Below are 21,771 nucleotides of genomic sequence, written 5' to 3' on the forward strand. Positions count from 1 at the left end.
AATAACCTCTTTTATCAACATTTCTTTCATAAAAATGGTACCTCACATTAATATATGTTGGAGATGTCACTACACTTGAAATCTTATCAATTAAATTTCACCAAGTTGTCTACAAAATTATTTACACACCCTTTAGCTTATTACATACAAATGCACGAAGTCTTGTTAAAAATTATGAATATCTGAACATTCTGCTGTCGGCCCTCACCAAACCGTTTTCAGTCATAGGAGTCACAGAAACGTGGCTTAATGATACATCTCCATCTACTTTATGTAATATTGTCAATTATTCGATTGTACGTTCTGATAGAAAAACCGGAAGGGGTGGTGGAGCTGCTATGTTTATCTCAAACTTGTTAACATACAAAATTAGATCTGACCTTAGTTTGAAGAGTGATGGTACTGACTCGATATGCATTGAAATCAATATGGCTCAAAGGAAAAACATCTTGATATGTACAATATATAGGCCTCCGCATACAAATGTTGAATTATTTTTGGATGAGTTTGATAGGATGCTGCATAAGGTCAATCTAGAAAATAAGGATGTTTACTTGATGGGTGATTTTAATATTGATCTTTTGCAGGAAGATAATACTTTTCATAATATGTTACGATCAAATTCATACAATGCCATGATTGATAAACCAACCAGATTGGCAAATAACTCTTCTACATTGATAGATAACATTTTTACAAATGTCACCAATAACTATATAGGCTCTGGCCTCTTGTATAGTGAAATCTCTGACCACCTTCCAATTTTCCTGATTTGTAATCATGTTCGCAATTATCCTGAGGACGAAAAGAATCAAGCTATGATACGTAAAATCACAGCTGAAAAAATAGCCATGTTTAATGACGAACTACTCAAAGTAACATGGAATGACGTGGTCGCATGTACTGACACCAATAAGGCATATGCACTTTTTTGGAACTTGTTCTCCTCTCTTTTAAATAAACATATCCCAATGACTAAAAAAAGATCGGCAAGAAATAGAATCAAGCAGCCATGGATAACTAAAGGTATCTTTTGCTCTATTAAAAAACGGAATAGATTATATAAATATAGTCTTCGACACCCAGGAGAGGAAAGCTTGAATAATTACAAATCATATAGGAACAAACTAACCACCATTATTAGACAGTCTCGACAAATGTATTTTGCCAAGCAGTTTGAAAATGCAAATGGAAATGCATCATCAACGTGGAATGTGATCAATCAAGCCCTCAAAAAACAAAAGAGTAAATCAAAGTGTCATATTACCAAAGATAATAATACAATGGTTGATTCAAAAGAAATAGCAAATTGCTTCAATGCTTACTTTGTTGGGGTTGGCCCCAATCAGGCCAATACAATAGCTTCAAACGGAGTCGACTTCTCACAATTTCTTCAAACTCCCTGCAACAAGTCATTATTTCTCAAACCAACATACTTGATTGAAATCTTGAATATTGCACGTTCTCTTAAAATAAGCTATGCTAACGGTCATGATGGGATAAGCACATATCTTTTGAAACAAGTTATAGGAAATATAATAACCCCACTAGTGCATATTTTTAATCTCTCTCTGACGACAGGTACATTTCCAGAAGCATTTAAGATTGCTAAGGTTGTTCCGATATACAAAAAGGATGACTCTTCCCAAGTCTCAAACTATCGCCCTGTTTCTATTCTCTCGAGTTTGTCCAAAGTATTGGAAAGACTTATATACAATAGGCTATATTGTTTTCTAACAGAAAATGACTTACTGAATCAGGATCAATATGGTTTCAGGAAATACCACTCAACCGATTTAGCCCTTGCACAATTATATGATAAGGTTTCGAATGCTTTGGCGTCTCGAAAGCATGTTATTGGTGTATTCATGGACTTAAGCAAAGCATTTGACACTCTTGATCACAAGGTACTATCAAGCAAACTTCATTATTACGGAGTAAGAGGAGTTGCTCTTGACTGGTTTAATGATTATTTGTCAGGTAGAAAGCAATATGTAAGCTACGAATCTGTAGATTCATCATTATTGCCTATGAAATGTGGTGTCCCACAAGGATCGATACTCGGTCCTTTATTGTTTCTACTGTATGTTAATGATATCTCGAACTCAACTACATCATTACAATATATTATATTTGCTGATGATACTAATGTGTTTTGCTCCAATTCCGATTTTCGATCACTTCAGAGAATTCTGAACACCGAGCTACCTAAGCTGTCTTTGTGGTTTAGGAGCAACAAATTGTCTCTGAATCTGAAAAAAACTAATTATATTCATTTTCAAAGCAGGAAAAATGCAACTGATAAACCTATACCTGAAATAGTCTTGGATGGTGAATATTTGGAGAAAAAACAAAATACTAAATTTCTTGGAACTATCATCAATGAAAATCTGAAATGGAGTGATCATGTACATTACGTTTCAAAGAGAGTGTCACGCACTGTTGGTTTACTGTATAAGTTAAAACATTATGTGCCTTTGAATATTCTATATATGCTATACAATTCCTTGATTCTTCCTTACATGTCTTATTGCAATATACTGTGGGCAGACTCAAAAGTATATACTGATAAAATGCTACTTCTACAAAAGAAAGCGATTCGTGTGTGTACCAATGCTGGATATCGCGATCACACTGATCCCCTATTCGCGAGGTTAAAAACTCTGAAAGTAACTGATATTAACTTTTTACAAAAAGCACTGTTCATGTTCCGTCTACATAATGATTCCCTACCTTCCCACTTCCCACCAATGTTTTGTTTGAATAGAAATATTCATACATACCCAACCAGACAATCAAATAAATACCATTTATGTAATCCTAAAACAACAATGGCTATGAAATCTATAAGACATTCTGGTCCGGATATTTGGAACTCACTGTCCGTTGACATCCGTAACTTGAAGTCAGTATATACTTTCAAGAAAAGTGTGAAATCAATTTTATTGAGCAAATATTGACAAATCTCTTAAATTAACACATGATATCATATATGTTTGTCGGCATTTCCTTGATATAGCAGGAAAATCCCCCTCCCATGCACCCTCTATCCCATTTTTTTTTTTTGGTTGCAAGTCACTGTTTATTTTTTGTTATTTTCCCCCAATTATGTTCTGTAATTTACTTTACTTTACAATCGTTATGATTTTAAATGTTTCTGGGCTGCAAGCGTATCAAGCTGTCACGCTTAGGCTGTAGCCCTTCTGTATCATCACCTCTTCGAGCGTATGTATCTATGATTTACTGAATGTGGAAATGTAATTTAACTTATGTTTTATACTCATGTAAAGACATTGTCACATTATTGTTATAACCTATGATGATTCAGTAACCAATAAATATTTCAACTATTTCAACTATTTCAACTAAGTATTATATGTACACCTCTTCCACATAACGTGCAAACTCCGCCGACCAAAAAAGCAGCTTAGACATGTGTACAGGATAATGGACGACGCGGCGCCGTTTCTGAGGCGCCAACTTGTGGGTGAGTGCAGAGCGTACTGAGAGAGAATAGTTGTGACACGCGAGTGGTATGCTTACGCGACTGGGGTCATAGATTAAACAAAATTAATCATGGAGCTCCAAATATTTCCATCCAAGGAGGGAACTGTTTGGACCTCAATGAAATTACTGACCAATCAGGAGCAACTTCGGCTGTACAGTTGCAATTATCTCTTATTCAACTAGCTACATGGATGTGCGGAAATTTGCAATGACAGCGGCGCGCGGCGGCACCAATACCGTCGGTTGGTGAGTTACGTCTATACGATGCGCCATTTGACGTTGCCGTAATACTACCTATAAATGGGCGAGTGTACGCGTGCTCTGAAAAATAATTCGAAGCATGTGGTTGACTTTGTGGTAGGCCCATATATAATCCTGTTACAACATTTGAAATTTATTGTTCTTTTTCCTATTCCTTCTTCTTCTTTTCTTCTTTTTCCCTCTCGATTTGGGGGTCTTTTTCTCTCTTTCTCACTCTTATACTTTTCTGTTTTCTTCTCCTTTTTCTTCTTCTTTCCTGTCACCTGTAAAGTTAGCATGTAGGATAGGGCAACTAAACCAGACACGTGTTGCTTTCCATTGAATCAATGCATGATTTAGATAGGTAACTCCAGTACTCCAAACTTATGCTGTCTCTCTGTGCAACCATAAATTTCAGAAAGACACCAACAAATGGGAAAAGCCCTGTCCATACCAGCAGGAAAGACGCCAATGTGTCTATATGAGTCACGTAGCTCCAAACTTCATTCCAGAACTCACTTTGACCTTGAACTTTGCATTTGATGAGGACATGACGGAAATTTTTCCAAAGAGACTCCAGGTTGAGTCCTCCGATAGCATATATTGGCACAACAAAAAACATAATGTTTTGGATCCAAAGCATTACTATCAAATAACTGTCTCTTGAGGTCACCATGGATGATTTACAGTATGAAAAAATGCCGCAGCAAAGGGAATGGAAGGTTACAGTTAGCAAGGTGAAGGCCATCAACCATCCTGTAAAATATCGAAAAACGTTGAACACCGAATAGATGCGATCGATCAATCTTCGGGCGCCTTCCCGGGTGCCTTCGCAGTCTGTTTGTCCAGCCAGTTTTCTGATTGTGTCTAGTGCGTTGTTTAGTTGGCAATTCAGGTAGACGCGCTGGACGTACACCACATACCAGAAGCAACCATAGTAGATATACAAGACTGATTTGATGACGAGAGTCGCCATTTGCCAGTTGCTTTCACAACCAATGAAGAACACCGAGAATCCTAAAACTATCTGTAGGATTGCGTTCAAAAGAGGAATCAAGAAGAACATCAGGATCTCAATGGCCAGTGAACAACGTGATTTTAAGTAGCATTTCCCAGAAGTATTGTAAAACGCTTGAACCAGTGTCACGCGTCTCACGCATGTGTCCATATCATAGGGCATGGCATGGAAATCAGGATTACCCCTCCAACAGCAGAGTTTCAAACGGATGAAGGTGTAGATGATGATTGAGAACGTTTGGAAGTTGAGACAAAGGAATGATGCCGTGTCCAAGAGATATTTATTCTCAAGCTTTGTGTACATTAAGAAAAAGATTATGTCGACGACGAAGAATGCAACCAAAGCCAGTAATATGATGATGCATACAACCTGGTATGCAGAATTCCATTTATCGCATCTCTGGTGATCTGTGAATACACAAACATAATATCAAGATTATAATTCTCTCAAGTTATGATTGAAGATTAATCACTTATTTATCTTTGACGGATCAATGTCAACACTAGAGTATTTTAATGTCGTAATAGTCCAGTGCAGCATTTTATCTTTTAACGTGAAGGAAATAAAACTTCCATTGCTTGGGTTATGACAGGGTTTAAGTTTCTATGGACATGGCATACCTTAGATGGAAGAACTTAATTTAGGAACTTTAAATTGATCTTGATCTAAGGAGACACGAACGTACGAATCTTAGAATTTCAATTTAGTAGATTAGCGTTTATCCACTTCTATGAACTTTCTCAGGCCGAGCCACTCGAGTACACAAGCTTTCATTCATCATGTGGAGTTTCTGAAGCCCATTGATTGATTCTTGGTAGACTTATGGCTACACCTACCTGTTGCATATCTTCACTCCAGCGGTCTCGAGGCAATTATGACAGTAAGATATTGGGTTGAGAGAGTCGATAGGAGAGGATGAACGGTTGTCTACTAAATTTAAATTCTAAGTGGATACATTTTTAAACGGAAGTTTTCTGTCTTTCTTTTTAAAACTTCTTACTGTCATATGCCTCGAGATCACTGGAGTGAAGATATACAAAAGGGTGCAGCCGTAATCCTACAGTGAAGAATCATTCAATGCGCTTCAGAAACTCCACATGATGGATGAAAGATTGTGCACTCAATATTGAGTTTGACAGAAGCTCATTGAGCCTGTTTGCAGAGGATTTCATCGAATTGACCTTAATATTTTCCAAAATATATACAATTTTCTGACTAACCTTCCTGATGTTGACCATGAGTTTCTCTCCGTTGTTCGGCACCTGTCGTTTTTGGTCCCTTGGTCTCGGTAGGACTCCAGACCCCTGCCTTTGAAAGATAATCTCGACCATTATCTGTACTGTTCACAGGATCACGAGAACAACCACACGAAAACCAGAAACCAGCGATCTGCATCGACTTGGCAATTAGAAAGGGCACCTTGACTTCTCTAACTTGCCCATGAAGCAATGGAGTCCTCTCCTGGGCATTACTCTCTCCCGACGTCGATGTATTAACGCTTGGGCTTCGATCTGCAATCCGTTTGGATTGACTGAGTGAGAAGGGTTGCATTTCCATATCGAGTCCACAGTATTATTGAGCAATGGTTTGAAATCCCTTTGCAAAACTTGATTTGATTTGTCGCTCCGAAAACCTGATACTAGTGATTGCCAATTTGCTTTTTCGTTTTCTATGCCAGCGAGATTCTGTAATAAGCATGGCTCTCTCTCTCTCTAAAAGTAAGAGCGGGCACTTGCATAAAAAAATGGTTAACTGATATCTTTTTCGTGCTCACAGTATGGACAATATCCAGTCTCGATTTGTTTCAACTGAAAGTATCTAGTTCAACAAGTATCAAAGTATCATAGTTCATGAGTATGATAGTTGTAGTCTCTCTCGAAGTCGTCTCAGCGGATAAAAATTCACAGTTCGTAGGAAGAAAAAATTGCCCGCCAACCGACGTATACATATGACCGAGTTCAAACTTCTGCATTGATATAGTACACGAGGTTCGAGCGAGAATACCGACACAGCAACATATCTATGCATATCTTTCTTGCTTCCTCGACGAGACTACTCAACCCAACAACCCCCTCTCTCTCTTACTCCCACCCCTCCTCTCTCTCTCTCTCTCTCTCTCTCTCTCCTCTCTTTCATCCCCCCATTTTTATTTTCCTTTTCTCTTCTTTTTCCCCCTTTTTTTCCTTTTCTCCTTTTCTCCTTTTTTCTTTCTTTTCTTTCTTTTTCCTTTCTTTTTTTTTCTTTTCCTTTTTTCCCCTCTTCATTCTCTTTTTCTTTTTTCTCTTTCATTCTTCTCTGCTCTTTCCTTTTTGTTTTTTTCTTTCTTTTTCTTTCCCTCTCAAATGCAGCACTAGGATGGCTGGTCTAGATTTTCTTTCCCTGATTGCCATAGCTTTCATAGGACTAAACTAAACAGACGAAAAGCACACAATGAAGTGATAACTGATGACGGTTCATATAATAATAACGTTTTATTTACCCAGGGTAGCCACTTCAGTTATGAAACTGCTCTTCCAGCGGGCCCCCCAATAAACAAAATCACGTGAAAATCACGTCAATATCAAGGTATCGACTTGAGGAGAGTTACGTTCTTCAAACACCGGACATTTACGTAAATGTGTTAATACGTTTATTGCATTAGGTAACTTAAAAGACACGTACACTAAATCACGCAATTGTCACTGCAATATCACCATTATAATAACGTGATTATCCCTACCTTAGAGACCATGGTTTGTAAACCTAATGCTCTCGTGTTTGTTTGGTTATGAAATTACATCTTCATACACGAAATTATCGCGTCACAGAAACACGTTAGTGATAGTTTTAGTCAAAATATCTGCGTGAAATTCACGTGAATATTACGAGGCTGACTTGAGATGAATCATGTTCTTCATTCACGTGAAATTTACGTCGGAGAGGAAGTATGTTACTGTAACCCGCGTTCAACCCAATAATTACGCAAATGTTACACAATAAATGAACCAAAATAATGACGTTCTCATCCCGTTTCTGAACATCGTGTCTTGGATCTTCCATAATTACGTCCAGGCGCGCCGGAAGCAGTTTGGGATTAGAGGGGGTGGGGGTGGTGGGTGCAAACATCCCAGAAGAGAAAGCTAGTTGCAACTGGTCCAGTTGATTAATGCCAACTGGTAACCCTGGAAATTGAAATGGGCTAAATGATCCAGTTGATCCAGACCAGTTATAATTCAACTGGTCTAGCTGAGCCATTAGAACCATTTGGTAAAACTTCCAACCAGTTGAACAGCAACAATAGTTCAATACTAGTACGTCTGTATTTCCAATGTAAAGGCATTGGTAATAAGTAGACTTACATAATTGAATTAATCGAAAAAATTTCGTATACTTGTACTTTATTGAAATTATTTTAGTTCACAGTTAATGTTTCCCTTATTCATGTTTAACTAAATGTAATTTATACGAAGTAGCGAAATGTCCTAATAACTGGTAATTTATATTTGTAGTATTTTCGAAATGAATTGCATATAACTAAATCATCAGTAATTAAGAAATATGCTGTAAATTCAGATAAATTGTTTAAAAAACATAGATCTGCACGCACCCCATATTCAATATGCAAATGAATTGGTGTCAGCTGGGCCAATTCGAAATATGCCAACGCTCAGTCATCAACTGGTGCAACTGGAAATATGCACACTCAAGTTATTAACTGGTGCAATGAAAATATGCCAACAGTCAGTTATCAACTGGTGAACATAGAAATATGCCAACAGTCACGGGATTATCACCACGGAACTTAAATGCTAACTGTGAAACCATCAAGACACCCAAGAATAACTAATTTTCACACATGGAAAACACGGAATACCCAGCTTATATTAATAATCCGTTTGAGTCACGCGATCATCACCGCGGAACTGCTGGCAACTTTGACTACGATTTAAATAGGTGTTTTAAGACACCTAATCATGACTAATTTTTCACACCTAAAAGTCACGTATGCCCAGCTTAGATTAATAATCCGTTTGAGTCACGAGATCATCACCGCGGAACTTATGGCAACTTTGACTTCCATTTAAATAGGTGTTTTAAGACACCTAATAATGACTAATTTTTCACACCTAAAAGTCACGTATGCCCTGCTTAGATTAATATTCCGTTTGAGTCACGAGATCATCACCGCGGAACTGCAGGCAACTTTGACTACCATTTAAATAGGTGTTTTAAGACACCTAATAATAACTAATTTTTCACACCTAAATATCACGGATTCACAGCTTAGATTAGTAATCAGTTTTAACTACGTGATCATCACCAAGAAAGTTATGGTAACTTTGAAACCATTTAAATAGGTGTTTTAAGACACCTAATAATGACTAATTTTTCACACCTAAAAGTCACGTATGACCAGCTTAGATCAATAATCCGTTTGAGTCACGAGATCATCACCGCGGAACTTATGGCAACTTTGACTACCATTTAAAAAGGTGTTTTAAAACAGTTAATAATTACTCATTTTCAACCCTACATATCACGTTTTCACAGCTTAGATTAGTAATCAGCTTGAGCCACGTGATCATAACCAAGAAATTTATGGTAACTTTGAAACCTTTTAAAAAGGTGTGTAAGACACCTCAGAATTACTAGTTGAATATAACCAGAGATTCACGGACAGAACAATAAGACGATTAGCCGGTGTAAGTAACGTGATTATTACATTCAACCTGGGATAACCTGTGAAACCAATCAATGAAGGTGCTTACAAGACCAAATAATTACGTATTTATCGCCACCATCGATTATCTGACAAAAAACTCGTTGCTTGGTCAAGTGGTTATTTGGTCATAAACACTTGATTTACAGAGGTAAGTGGAATCACGTTACTCCAGTCGCGTGATAAAGTGGTGGTTTTTAGGTTAGATGAAAACGTGAACAGGAGTACCTTTTTTGTTTAAATGAAGGCACGTGTCGATAACGTTTAAATCTAGTTCAAACGGCACTATACTTTAAAATCACTTAAAATACACTCCCAAAAGAGGTTACTTTTTAGTGTTCTGTTTATTGGGCCTGCATAACATAATATGTTATTACTACCCTTCTCTATTCTAATATGCTGACCGCCTAGCTAGAAGGCAGAAGGTCCCATTGTTATAAGTCTTTGGTATGACTCGGCCGGGGTTTGAACCCACGACCTCCTGTTCATGAGGCGGGCGCTCTAACGACTGAGCCACCATGCCCGGTTCCATAAGTATTTTTCAGTTTTGTGCTCCGCCCTCGCAAACATTTAACACATACTGGAATTTTTGAAACAGGAAGATATATCGATCAACGCTATAGCTCGGAAGTTAGCTACTGCAATATCAATTATCAAAATAGTAAGTGACAGGAGTGGCTCTAGAAGATATGTTTTTCTTGGGAAGGGGTGCTTTTTTTTTTTGGGGGGGGGGTGGTTGGGGCATTGGGGTTATTGCATTCATTTTCTATATGTGCCTCGCAAAAAAAATTGCCGGGGCTTGCAGAGTGACATTTTTTTTTTTTTGGGGGGGGGGGGTGCATACATACAAACTTTGCATCTTATTTGAATCCAATTTTATTTTAATCAAGGTGGATACATTCGGAGCTATACATATTTATACCCAACTCAACATTGTAATGACTTTCATCTACCTTTGCTGAGAACCCTTCAAGCTCAAAACACGTTTATTTATACAACCCCCAAATTTTGGAACGCTCTTCCTAATGACATTCAACTTGCCCCCTCTCTTAATTCATTACAGAGGAAATAGAAATTGTTTCTTACACTTCCTAACAATACAGTGGATTATCAGATCATGTCTTGTCTTCTTTAAATCCTTCCCGTCACGTCTTTTTTTTAACGCTCTGTATTATCTTACTATTATGGTCACCACCCGTGTGCAGTACAATGCACCTCGTGTGCTCTCCACTCTCCTTTCTTCTCCTCTCCACCTCTCCTCTCTCTTTTTTTACTCTTTACATATGCATCAACATTTTTCTATCCTTGCATTTATCTCTTTCCTTGCTTTATTTTCTGTTGTCTTATATTTTTGTATTATTATATATTTATGTCTTATCTCTCAGTTACGATTGTCTCTTTTGACCTTTCCAGTGTTCACTATACTATATTCGTGCCATAATAAGTTTTCAAATTACGGATTTATAATTTTATTGATATTCTGCCACTTTTTGGTAATTTATGTATATATTTTTGTTCTTCAAGCCAATATATTTACATGTTACAAAAATTAGGTTTGTTATTGTTTTGAGGATCCACAATTTACAAGCTTTACTTTTTAGCGGATCCCTCCATTTCCACAGGTTTATCTTTACAAAAAATATCAAACAAACATTTAACTGGATATTTATGTATACTTTCTATTTTATAACTTCAAACCGTGTAAAATGTATTATATTATTGAATATTGAATCGAATATCTAATTTCTTGTCAAAATCACTGTTCTGTTGGAAATGAAAAATAAAACTGAAACTGAAAACATATAGTATGATTTCTTTCAACTTTCTTCTACAAACGTTCTTCTTGAGATGATATCAACCTATCTATCTCCAATAAAGATATTAGTAATCTCATGTCGGTCATTGATTATATATCAAAGGCACTGCAAAGGCCTATATGAAACAAATTATTTCGGGACAAAATTATTATCTTATACTCAGTAAGCCATTATTACGTCCTACTCTTCCTTTTTTCGCAGATAAAAAAGAATTAGGATCCTTCATGGATATACACCTATGATATTGGGGACATTAACATGATTAAGGAGGGTATGTGATGTGTTTGAAACCATTCAGCTTTTGAGAATCCGAGGGGGGGGGTCGCTCAGCTTGTTCCACCCTCTAACAGGGGTGGAGCTGTTTAAACATTGACTCTGCCAGCCAGGCTGTCACTCTGTATACGTCAAGCGGAATAGGGTTTTTCTTTTTAAATAATAAAATATTTTTCAGAATCTTTACCGGCATTCTTGAACATAATCATATCAGAATATCGATGGTTTGGAAGTTGCCATATTTATTTCGAGGATTTATGTCTTCCTTTGTTTTCATTTCACCGATGTCAATATGTCATGGTTTATGTTTTCCGGGATGTTCTCCCGAATGAGAAAAATATCATTATCATCTAACCGGACTCGATTAGACGTTTCCTTCTGTAAAGTTCCCTAGTTGTTATAGCGCCAGCTACAAATTATTGGCAGATAAGTGAAAAGGTAGAGTAAAGTTGCACAAAATATCCATCTATGCAGTTACCAACTTGTATTTTACTGATAACCGAGCAAAGAGCTAGTATTCGATAAGTAAACACACACTCCCTTTCAGCTAATTGACCACCAATACTGTTTTGAAAAAGAAGGGGGAGGGAGGTAACGCATGTTTTGTTGTGGTTTTACGACCATATTTATTAGTTCACATCAAAACTAAACAAAACATCATTCACCAAATAATTGTATAATCAAACATGAATAAAATAAAAACGAGTGATTGAATAGTACTACTAGTAATTGATCTTCAGATACTATTGAATACCGACATGGGATTTTTTTTTTTAAAGGTTCAGCATTCACAAATTTGCCTATTATAGACTGTACATCAAGATCCTCATTCTCTCTTCCCCGCCCCCCCCCCCTTTCTATGTTATCGCATTTATGGAAAGGAAAATTTTTCCAAATATATAGGCACCTATCGTCTGACTAGTTTTACTATTCGGACTTTCACTGGGCTCCTTGCATATAAGGAAAGTCCTGTAAATATTATTACGATTTGTAAGTGCCATCATGTTGATTTTTTGCATTCTCTCTCTCTCTCTCTCTCTCTCTCTCTCTCTCTCTCTCTATATATATATATATATATACAGTGCGTCCCAGAAAAAAAACGAAACCGAGAAGTATCGATGTTTTATCATAACTGAATCACAACCATAATTAATGAATGATACTTATTTAGAAAGCTTAGAGTCTCCTCTGATAAGGCCCTCTTTCGTCGAGGAATCTTGCCTTCTACCATTGATTTATACCTGCACAGTGCATAAATTTTCAAATATTATTTAAGGGTTCCACATCCGAAGAGGAGGTAACATGCCCTGCTCATTCTCTTGACAACGTCTTGTCAACAATATTAATTCACCTTTTAGGCCCATTTCACATTTCAGTTTAGCTAAATCTGGGGTGATTGCAGGGCTTATATACAATTAAGGCTATATACCCTCGACGGTAAACAGAAGAGAACATTATTATAAGGCCAATTTACCGGAATAGATTCCTAGTTTCTCTTCTGGACTTTTCTCAAACGAGCAAGAGGTATTCCGGCCATGTTAGCTCTATATATATATATGGACACAGTACAGTGGCGGATCCAGGGGGGCACAGGGGGCACGTGCCCCCCCCCCCCGGCCAAAAAAAAAGAAAAGGAGAAAAAGGAGAGGGAAAGAAAAAGGAGAGGAAAAAGAAAAAAGGGAAGAGAGAAAGAGGAAGAAAAGAGGGAGGAAAGAAAAGGGGAGAGGAGAAAAAGGAGGGGAAAGGGAAAGAAAGAGGAGAGAAAAAGACGGAAAAAGAAGAACGGTGGAAAGACGGAGGAGAGAAAAAGGGGAAAAGGAGAATAATGAGAAGGAAAAGAAAGAAAGAGGGATGATATTATAAGAAGGTTTTACCGGGTAAGGGGCGGGGGGGGGGGGCATGCAATTTTAAGTCGAACATGACTAATACCAACAATTTTATCTTCTTTATAACTTCTAACTTCTAACTTATAACTTAGTCTTGAATTAATTTTCCGATATACCTATTCTAAGTGCTCTTTCAGCATGCATATTGTCCCCGCCATTAATCCTGCCACAGTTGCTGGTTTCATTGTCATATTATTTTCTGTCATCCCTGTGGCCGCGAAGTTTCTGTCGGTTTCGCAAGCACTTTTTTTCCATCGCCTATACATGTAATGCTTATTGCTTCCAGTTTGCAAAAGATCCCAGTGGCGGATCTGTGGGGGGGGGGGGGGGGGGGGGGGGGGGGGGGAGGGGTTAGGGGGTTTAACCCCCCCCCCCCTTGGGCTGCCAAGTAAAAATGTGATGTGAATAGAAAAAAGCCAGGGTAGATACCACAGTATCCGCATCGTCATCGGGTCAAACCCCCTTAAACTGTTACTTGATTTAAAAAGACATTATCGTGCACTGCTTTTTATGGTCTATATTGTGTTAGTATAGATGCCAGGAAAACATCACTTACGAAGGTTCAAAATAGCAACAACAAAAAATCGCCTCGCCGCTACCTGGCTCGGACTTCGCGGCTAGTGGACGATGTTCCGCATCGTCATTGGGTCGAACCCCCTCAAACTGTTACTTGATTTAAAAAGCCGTTATCATGAACTGCTGTTTATGGTCTCCATTGTGTTAGTAGATGCCAGGAAAATATCACTTGTGATTACATTGTAAGTGATAATGATTCAATATTTATTTCTCCGCGCATCATGCTTTGCAGTTGGGTGTGATGATTTGAATATCGATTTGCAAGGGAGCGAAGCAAGCGAGCAAATAAAAGTAAAAAACATTTTGAGGTCGCAGTGCGAATAATCGCATCTCAAAGACGGAAAACTAATGTTGATGGGGTCTTAAGCACAAATTAAGCATGAATGGAACATTAATATCAACTATAAATGCAAGTTGCTAATTTATATAGTCGCTTTAAAATTAATGGCACATCAATAAATTAGAAAGGAAAAGCGGACACTTGTCAAAATAGAAGTGGACACTTAAAACAAACAAAAATGAGCAAGTGCCAAAGCAAAAAGGGCAATCATCACAGGTAAAAATGGGGCACTCTTCAAACCTGAAAAGGGTCACTCACCGGAAATGGAAAAGGGCACTAGTAAACATGGAAACGAGGCATTATCGGAGGAAAATGGGCACCTATCAGATTTTAATAGAGGCATTTATCACCGGCGAAGAGATACATTTATTAAAAGGGGAAGGGGCTCATATTTAAAAAGGAAAGGGGCACTTAACAGAAGGAAAAAAAGGGGCACGTGTCAAGTGAAAGCGGCACTTTATCAGAGGTAAAAATGGGCACTTCTCGCAGCTAAAAACAGGTACTCAGCAGAGATGAAAACGGGGCACTTTTAAGAATGGAAAAAGGGGTACTTATTAGAAATTGGAAAAGAGTAAGTGTAAAAAAAAATGAAAGTTGCACATATCAGAGAAAAATGTGCTCACTACCCTCCCCCCCCCCCCCCCCGCGCTTATTCAGCGGCTGGCAGATTCGTTGCGATTTTTTTGGGAGCAAATTTTCGGGAGCCATAAAAAATAGTGATCACTACCCCCCCCCCCCCCCCCCCCCCCCCCCCCCCCCCCCCCCCCACTGAGCGACTTTTCTGCCGGCACGATTTTCAAAAAAATTCGCAGAAAAACATAACGCATCCGGGGAGGATACTCAGTTTTGGTTTGGACGGGGTGTGCCGCTCAAGCCTCGAAACCCATACCCATTATTAGGAGTCATTTGTGGCTATTTTTCTCGAAAAAAGACAATTTTCCCAAAATTTTCTGGTGTTTTTCGGGTGTTTTCATGGCCCGAAACACCCGGAAATTATGCACATTTTTGATATTTTGAAAAAACGGACCTGTTTTGTTAAAAGTGGGACCCATGTTTAGGGATTTTGTTGTGAAAAATTTACCCATTAAAAGTGGTATATATCAGTTGTCTGAATAAATACAAAGAATCTTGTAATTGGATAGTTTAAACTTGATGCAAATGAGTATTCTGTGAAAATGAGCCTCCCATATGTTGTCATGAATCTGCAGACATTTTTTTAATTGCCTTTCCATTTCAGGTACATACTCTTCATGTATATTCTTAAATATATAGATTGAGAGAGCAGAATTTTTCCTCTCGAACAATGTCGTTATTATTACAGTTACATCTCAACTGTGAACTGTTCACAGAGATAGGAATTCAAAAAATGATATAGTAAATTAACAGTCCTTTTGAAGTCTTTCATTAGGTTCACCTGGGGCCCGTTTCACAAAGCCTTTTTTCAATGACAAATGAAAAAAATCAGTGAAAAATTGGTCGATAACCAATCAGAAGCAAGGATTTCAGTAGCTTATAACAAAAACTATCATTTGTCACTGACGACAAGTTTTGTGAAACGCCATCCTGATTGTCCAGTATTGAATGAAGAGGTTGAGATGTCATTTTTAGTTGTAATTCTCCATAATTTATCAAGAATGGTAATATTTATTGAACTATTATTCTAATGAACCAATCAAGATCTCATCTTTTGACAAGGAACACAAGAGTTCCTACTGTTACATCGTATTTATGTTCTGGTACATTTGTATATTTTCTGCCTTTCTTTTTGTATTTATTGTAAAGTATAATATTTTCTGAAGAAATGAAAAATGAGTGATTTTTCTGCTTCCCTGTATTTATGTGTCGTATGTCATGTATTTTTTACTCGGTGTGTCGAGTTGTAGGTTCTTGGTCGAGATAGGTGCGTCTCGTCAGCACTGGACAGCTTTGGTCAAATGCAATGGGTTTAGAGTTACATGTATTATGGTAACAATGTAGTGATTAGTGAATTTTATTATGCTGTTATTAAAGAACATATAGATTGTTGTCGTAAAAATATAGAAATATACAAATTCTGCGTTTTAATTGTCTGTTTGTAACCAGAAGGGTGTTAACTCCTATATACTTTAACACAGATAAAACATCCTTCTGACTACATACAATCGAAATAGAGTCTTAAGAAATGTCATTCAGATTAAACTAGTATATATGCAATTTTGAATTGAATTTTGTTTTGATTGATCAGGTAGATGTCTTTTTATTAAACTTGTTTTTTATGAGAATTTTTTGGAAAAGGTTCACAATGATTGGATAACATCAAATATACTCATTTTGAATTAATATTTGTAGGAATAGTCCCTATTCAAAATTTGAAATGATCAATAATACTCAAATTACAATTCATTTTTACGCTTGAAATGCAATCTGCATTTTTCTAGCCAAAGTATACCATTGAGATGTATCAAGAGACTGTTCACAGTGCAGAGCCATTTTCAGACATAATACAGTGAACTGCCTCAAAAAAACTACTACAGCAAAATTGAAACTATTTCCTGTGTAAATGAATAACAACTAGAAATGTAAAGGAAAGAAGTACACAAAACATAGGCCCTAATGCCTACTGTAATCATCTCTCTCAGTGTGGCAATATATCGTCTGTTTGGAGCCAGAAGGGCTTTGACTGATATGCTTTACAGCGTTAACAACCTCTTAGCTCACAAGTTAACACACTTCAGAATCCAAACACATGATATCTATTTTTCAACCTCGGCAGTTCTGTCTATCAAAATTTGAACCGACAAGTTCTTCATTTTGGGTGAATAAATGGAAACGATGATATGCATGCAATATTTCATCTGTTTGGAGCCACAAGGGTGTTAAATCGCACTCTTTATCACAGAGTTAACACCCTTCTGACTCTGACCAGATGATTTGTTATATCAAATTCAGGTATTTGTAATCTCACGCCATGCTTCTTTTCGATGCATCCCTGTTACATTCAAGGGGGGCGTTTCATGAAACAATTAGTCAGTGGTTTTCACCGACAATTTTATCGCACCGACTATTTTCCAGGCCTCTCATTGGTCAACTTTAGTCAGCACTTACAATTGTCGCGGTCGACGGACAAATAGGGACTTTAAGATTTTGCGTGGGCTGATTTGAAGGCAGTGCATTAAAAGGACGTCGACCGTAGCAATCCCCATTGTGTTCGTGCGAATCTAAAAGTTCCTAGTGTTGATGAAACGCCCCCCTGGTTGCCATCCATGCCATATGTTTTCAGCTAAGATAATACATGTACCAGCAATGGAAGTGCAGGAAATGTGTAGGAAAGCATGCATGTCCTGTACGTCATGATATCATACATGCCAACTGTTCAGATTAAAGAGGAACATTCCTCTTTTTGGGAGAAGATAATTATCATTTTAATGCAGGTGTTCCTCTTCCTGTACAATTTTGTCTGTAGTATTGAATAGGAGAGTTAGGATTGTTCCTCTTTTTGTTTAAAATAGCATAATTTGTACAGATTTCTGATTTTCAAATGTTGGCATGTATGTGATATTCTAATGTACCTATACAATGTGCTGTGCAAAAAAAAGGCTCATGTGCAGGTTACAAAGTGTGTACAACACGGCTCAAATGACCCCAAATATTCACAGATCTTTTAAACATGGAGAAGTCAGACTTTGTGCAATTTAGAGAAATCACTGCCAAAGTCATGGAGGTGTTTTATGAATAACTTTTGTTTGCCCTCCTGAGAAAAAAACTTCCACCTGTGTTCCATAGAATGTATTGTGAGCCATAAATGAATAGATTACATAACTTTCATGAGCACATATCCAGTATTTTTCCTGGGGGATTTACAATTTTGTACAAATGACCATTATCTGCCCAAGCCCAGATTGTATCTACAAACTGGATTATTGGAAGCTCTCTAGAATTGTACAGGTTTGACACACGCTACACTATTCTTCTTTTTTTCTTTTCCCTTTTTTCCACCATTTTTTTCTTTGTTGCTTCATCAGTTAGGTTAGGCAGATCATTGCACCATGACTGTGAGCAAGGCTTAAAAGTGTAAATGTTTTATATTTTATGTCATTGAAGAGAATGGATGCAAATGGGACACAGAATCATGTATATGTACTTGTATCTGAAGAAAAGATAAGAAATATAAGTTCTGTTGGTGAATTTACATCTCTATTGAAGAACTATGTGGGGCTTTTTTTTCCTCCTTTTTTTTCCTGGTAAAGAAAGTAAGATAAATAAAGAATTCATTCTTACAAAGCTGTACAAACATTTATCAAATGGTTAAAATTCATGAGATGAGAAAAAAAAGAGTTCTTTTGTTTTTGTAATAAACTGTCTAAGTGATATAAAGAAATAAATGAACTGATTGTATTTGTATTTATTCTGACTTTGTGTTAAGAGTTTATATTTCTTCCTCTGAACCAAAATAAGAATTCCGGACATGTGCACTACCCCCTCCCCCCCCCCCCCCCCCACCAAAGAATTCTGGGTCTTCTGATGCTATTCTTACAACACTGTCTCTCTTTCTTCCGCAAATACCCTCCATTCCCCACCCTCTACCTCTCTCTCTCTGCCTTTTTCTATTTTGCTCTTTCACTCTCTTTCTCGTCAAACTCTCAGTCTTTCCTCGCCTACTATTCTTTCGTCCATCTCATATTCTTTCATCCGCCTATTATTCTTTCGTCCATCTCTTATTCTTTCGTCTATCTCTTATTCTTTCATCCGCCTACTATTCTTTCGTCCATCTCTTATTCTTTCATCCGCCTACTATTCTTTCGTCCATCTCTTATTCTTTCATCCGCCTACTATTCTTTCGTCCATCTATTATTCTTTCATCCGCCTACTATTCTTTCGTCCATCTCTTATTCTTTCATCCGCCTACTATTCTTTCGTTCATCTCTTATTCTGTCATCCGCCTACTATTCTTTCGTCCATCTCTTATTCTTTCATCCGCCTACTATTCTTTCGTTCATCTCTTATTCTTTCATCCGCCTACTATTCTTTCGTTCATCTCTTATTCTTTCCTTCACCTACTATTCTTTCGTCCATCTCTTATTCTTTCCTTCACCTACTATTCTTTCGTTCATCTCTTATTCTTTCCTCCGCCTACTATTCTTTCGTCCATCTCTTATTCTTTCCTTTGCCTTCTATTCTTTTGTCCATCTCTTATTCTTTCCTTCACCTACTATTCTTTCGTTCATCTCTTATTCCTTCATCCGCCTACTATTCTTTCGTTCATCTCTTATTCTTTCCTCCGCCTACTATTCTTTCGTTCATCTCTTATTCTGTCCTCCGCCTATTATTCTTTCCTTCACCTGCAAAATACGTCAGTGCAATACAAGAGCTTGTAAGAAATGTATTATGATATTCTTTTTCATAATCAAACATGACTACTTGGGCAAATGATCTTAAAAGGTAACTTATTTTTCGTTCGGAGTGGGTTCACCCCTTTATATTATTTACATTCATTACATTCATCATTTTTTGATCCCTTAAACTTTTGTTTCTCTCTTTAATTGCCCTCAAAACTCGTTTGGTAAATACTGCTTTCCAGTCTATCTGTTTAGATATAAGTTGTTTCATGTGTGTGTGTGTGTGTGTTTTCTCAAGCTCTTACTTTTCTTCTCTTTTCGGAGCATATTAGTCAGGTGGAGTTGGCACATCATAATAACTACTTCATGTATGGATTTCAGCTTATTCATTCAGGATCCCATCTTCACAAGTTAAAATGCAGTCTTTTAAGAGAGCCCTAGACAAACGATCACAACACACAAACATCAATGATGTATGACATCGCATACAAAGCACAATAAAGTAATATAAATTCATATTTTATCTTTTAATATGATGTGAAACTTAACTAACTTCTATAAGCAATATTTTTTTCATGATACATTTTTATATAAGCATTTTATTTTCGTCTGTACGTATATATTATTCTTTTAGCATTTAATAATAATAATAATGACAGTAAAACGCTTTTGTATAGCGCATAACACAATGGCATAATAATGCATGTCTCAGTGCGCTTTACAGAACAGAATACAGAAGGAGTGGAAATGGTACACTGGGTTCATAATTGTGAGATCTTACAAAGTGCTAAATAGATGTGTTTTTAAATTACTGTTGAACTTTTCGTACGTTTCTATATTTCTAAGGTATTCGGGCAAGTTATTCCATAAAAGAGTGGCTGCATATGAAATCACTGTACATCAACTGCTTTCTGAAAAGCACCCTGCTAAACGTGGATCGAAGTTGTAGTTTTGATACCCTATACAGGGAAACCCGTCTAACATCTCCAATTTTAGACCCTGAACAGGTATTTTATTAATTATATTGCATGGTATCCCTATTCGAGGATTGCTTCCTCCTCAATAGACTTTTTTGGGCAAAAAAAAGGAAAAGTATTTCCACGCCTTTTAATGTCATATTGGACCTTCTGCTCCCGACCGGATATATCCTTTTCTCATTTTTACCAGTGAATTTATAATTATTTTCACCGATTGAGAGAGGGTGTTTGTCGTAATTAGCAATAACCGATGTATTTGCAATTTACATTCTGTCTATCGAAACTACATATTGTTTGTACAAATTTGAATGCATTTTGAAAAACGGCTTATTGCTCCTCTCTCACTGTCGATGGTTCTCCACATTGATGTGTTACATCAATCTGTGTAATTATTCCCTCTCTTACTGAACTAATTTTTTTTTTGTCTAAGGTGATATTTTTGTACAATAATCCTAATATTCCTGAGCATGCATGCTCAATAGAATTTATTCTTGAATATTTAACGACATTGCCTAAATTTATTTTGATAACTATACTTATTCACACCTTTGATACATTTGTCTAAATCGTATATAATATTGCTGTGTGATGTAACCAATGTTATTTTGTTATATTCCTTTTGCATTTTGATGTTTGTCTTATAATAATATCTGATTACTTTGTAAAACAGACAATGTTATTCTTAAGCTGCATTTCATGTTTTTACTTAATAAACCAATTCAATTCAATCTAATTCAATTCATTTCCTCTATCAATCTCTTTTTATATCACAAAATAACCATTCCATTAAGACTCATTATGTAGTCTCTTACACAGATGTTAATAAAATCCGGTTAAATTAAAGATTATTCTTACATCTACATGCGCACATTCTTAATATGGAGCCTTATCATACTACGCATGATGTTACATTTTAAAATTATCTACGATTAAAAAAACTGTATCACCACCTCATCAAGAGCATATTGTAAGAAACATAGGGCCCGCTTGAGTTTTATTTCATAGTCATGTCATTAAAAAATGAAAAATAGACGGTAGAAAAAGGTACATGACTTTGTCTGTGCGAATTATAAGCTGATTTTTTTTCTCAAAGGAATGAATAACCTCTTTTATCAACATTTCT

At 36.9% G+C, this 21,771-nt stretch overlaps 1 protein-coding gene across 1 annotated transcript; it reads right to left on the minus strand.

Moving 5' to 3' along the window:
* On the minus strand, window positions 1-5,237 carry LOC115926620. Its single transcript, XM_030991497.1, has 2 exons — window positions 3,367-5,237; window positions 1-130 (listed from the first exon to the last, which is right to left on the minus strand). Exon 1 carries the CDS (start codon window positions 5,066-5,068, stop codon window positions 4,061-4,063), a length of 1,008 nt encoding a protein of 335 aa, XP_030847357.1. The 5' UTR covers window positions 5,069-5,237; the 3' UTR covers window positions 1-130; window positions 3,367-4,060.
* Between the last annotated feature and the right edge of the window lie 16,534 nt (window positions 5,238-21,771).

This window comes from Strongylocentrotus purpuratus, unplaced genomic scaffold (genome assembly GCF_000002235.5).
Source record: "Strongylocentrotus purpuratus isolate Spur 01 unplaced genomic scaffold, Spur_5.0 spur5_scaffold_2, whole genome shotgun sequence".
Taxonomy (NCBI): Eukaryota; Metazoa; Echinodermata; class Echinoidea; order Camarodonta; family Strongylocentrotidae; genus Strongylocentrotus; species Strongylocentrotus purpuratus.